This window comes from Trypanosoma rangeli, assembly GCF_003719475.1.
Source record: "Trypanosoma rangeli strain AM80 chromosome Unknown Tra_15.4_contig_00376, whole genome shotgun sequence".
Taxonomy (NCBI): domain Eukaryota; phylum Euglenozoa; class Kinetoplastea; order Trypanosomatida; family Trypanosomatidae; genus Trypanosoma; species Trypanosoma rangeli.
In genome coordinates, this window is record NW_021706117.1 from 3,671 (window position 1) to 5,289 (window position 1,619).

Consider the following 1,619-nt stretch of genomic DNA (forward strand, 5'->3'; position numbering starts at 1 on the left):
CACGTGCAGTAGACTTGGAAAAAAGAAAAAAATAAAAGAAAAAAATGAAAGCCCAAGTGTAATAAATGCGGCATCGAATGCAGTCGCCCCTGTCTTTCAGCGGAACAGGCAGAGAGACCTGCACCCGCCCCGATCAGAGCAGAGTGAATTCCCTTCGTCCTGCCCGCATCAGCAGACGCACGCGTACGTGCGATACTGGAGTTAGTCCCTTCCGCTCAACGCATTTTTTTTCCCGCACATTTTTCCCAAAACTTAAATCCCCCCAACACACAAAAACCGTTTTTTTTTTTGCCATGAACAGCGGGCAAAGCAAAGCAATACTTCTTAGAGTCCGTCCTTGAAAAAAAAAACAAAAAACAAAGGGAGTAGTGGGGGTGGCTGTGTAGTGTATTACTGATCCTTTACGCATAGCGTGCAGGGTTCCGTAGAGACGCGTTGCACGTTTTTTTTTTTGTCCAGACGTGCGTTTTGCCTGCCCTCAATCACGGCAGCCGCTCAAAGCCGCAGCACTGCCACGGCGACGGTGGTCACAAGAAGAAACGCAAAGGAACTGAAGCCAACGGCGGCCGCCGCACTGCCCGTGACGTAAGCGTAAGCATTTCGCGCCCACGGGGCAGGCCACCGTTAGACGAAGTGTGCGGAGAGCCCGTGCTCGCACGCTGGAGCTCCACCTCCCCCCATTCGAAGATAAGCCCGCTGCCGTTGGCGGCGACGGTGCACACCTCCTCGTACCGGGGGCACTTGATCTTGCCGCCGTCCTTGAAGTGCTCCAACGCCGTCACTTGGATTTCGCCGCCCTTGGGGCACAGCTCAAAACCACTCCCGCCGAGGTACTTCACCTTCGCCTTGCCCTCCGCGCACTGCACCTGCGCACACACACCCCCGACGCTCGCATAGCCACTGCTGTCGCCAGCCTCCACTTGCAGGGATTCCGCATCCAGGCACCACGAGCCCTTTCCATGAAGGGTTCCCGGTAGAATGTCGGTCCCTTTCACTGCGCAAAACGATTGTGGTTCACCACCAGCCGTTGAAACAAAGCTGCAGGTCTCCTTTTCGCCACTGCTGGCTAGAGAAGCATCGACAGTACATACCCCGATGGCTTGACGGTTGGACATGCAGCGAATCGACAACTCATCATTTTTATTGCAGAACATGTCGGGGTAAGTGGTGGGAGTTTTCTCCGAACAAGGCTTATCCAGGAACTTGCAGCCGGAGTTGTTGCCCCACGACATCGGCTCCTCCATCCCCTACACGGCCTTGTAGTAGCCGAGGTCCTCAAACGCCGCCATCGTCAGTGCAGTGTAGTATCCGGCAACTGTTGCACCAAACGGACTCATCAACTCGTCCTTCGCGTTGCGCACCGACCACACATATGCCCCTTCACAATCGCGCAGCTCCATGCTCGGGATGGTGTCGCAGCCGTAGTGCAGCTTCGCCTTTCTCAAAGTCACAGGTGACTTCACCACCGTCACGGGAGAGGTGCCGCCGCACACACCAGTCACGTTCAACAGCATGTCGTGCTTCTTCATCTATTCCATGCTGAAGCCAAGAGTAAGGGCAATCGCATGCTCCACTGTGAACCGGGGCACAACCAACGGAATCTTCATGCGCTGAACGAG

General features: G+C 55.3%; 1 protein-coding gene across 1 annotated transcript, besides 1 other annotated feature; it reads right to left on the reverse strand.

Moving 5' to 3' along the window:
- Window positions 1-18: 18 nt before the first annotated feature.
- Window positions 19-45: a microsatellite.
- Window positions 46-527: 482 nt separating this feature from the next.
- On the reverse strand, window positions 528-1,244 carry TraAM80_08113 (surface protease GP63; the record flags this gene model as incomplete). The annotated part of the gene is made up of 1 exon (XM_029384873.1): window positions 528-1,244. The coding sequence occupies one exon, from the start codon at window positions 1,242-1,244 to the stop codon at window positions 528-530; it is 717 nt and encodes a 238-aa protein (XP_029235309.1).
- Between the last annotated feature and the right edge of the window lie 375 nt (window positions 1,245-1,619).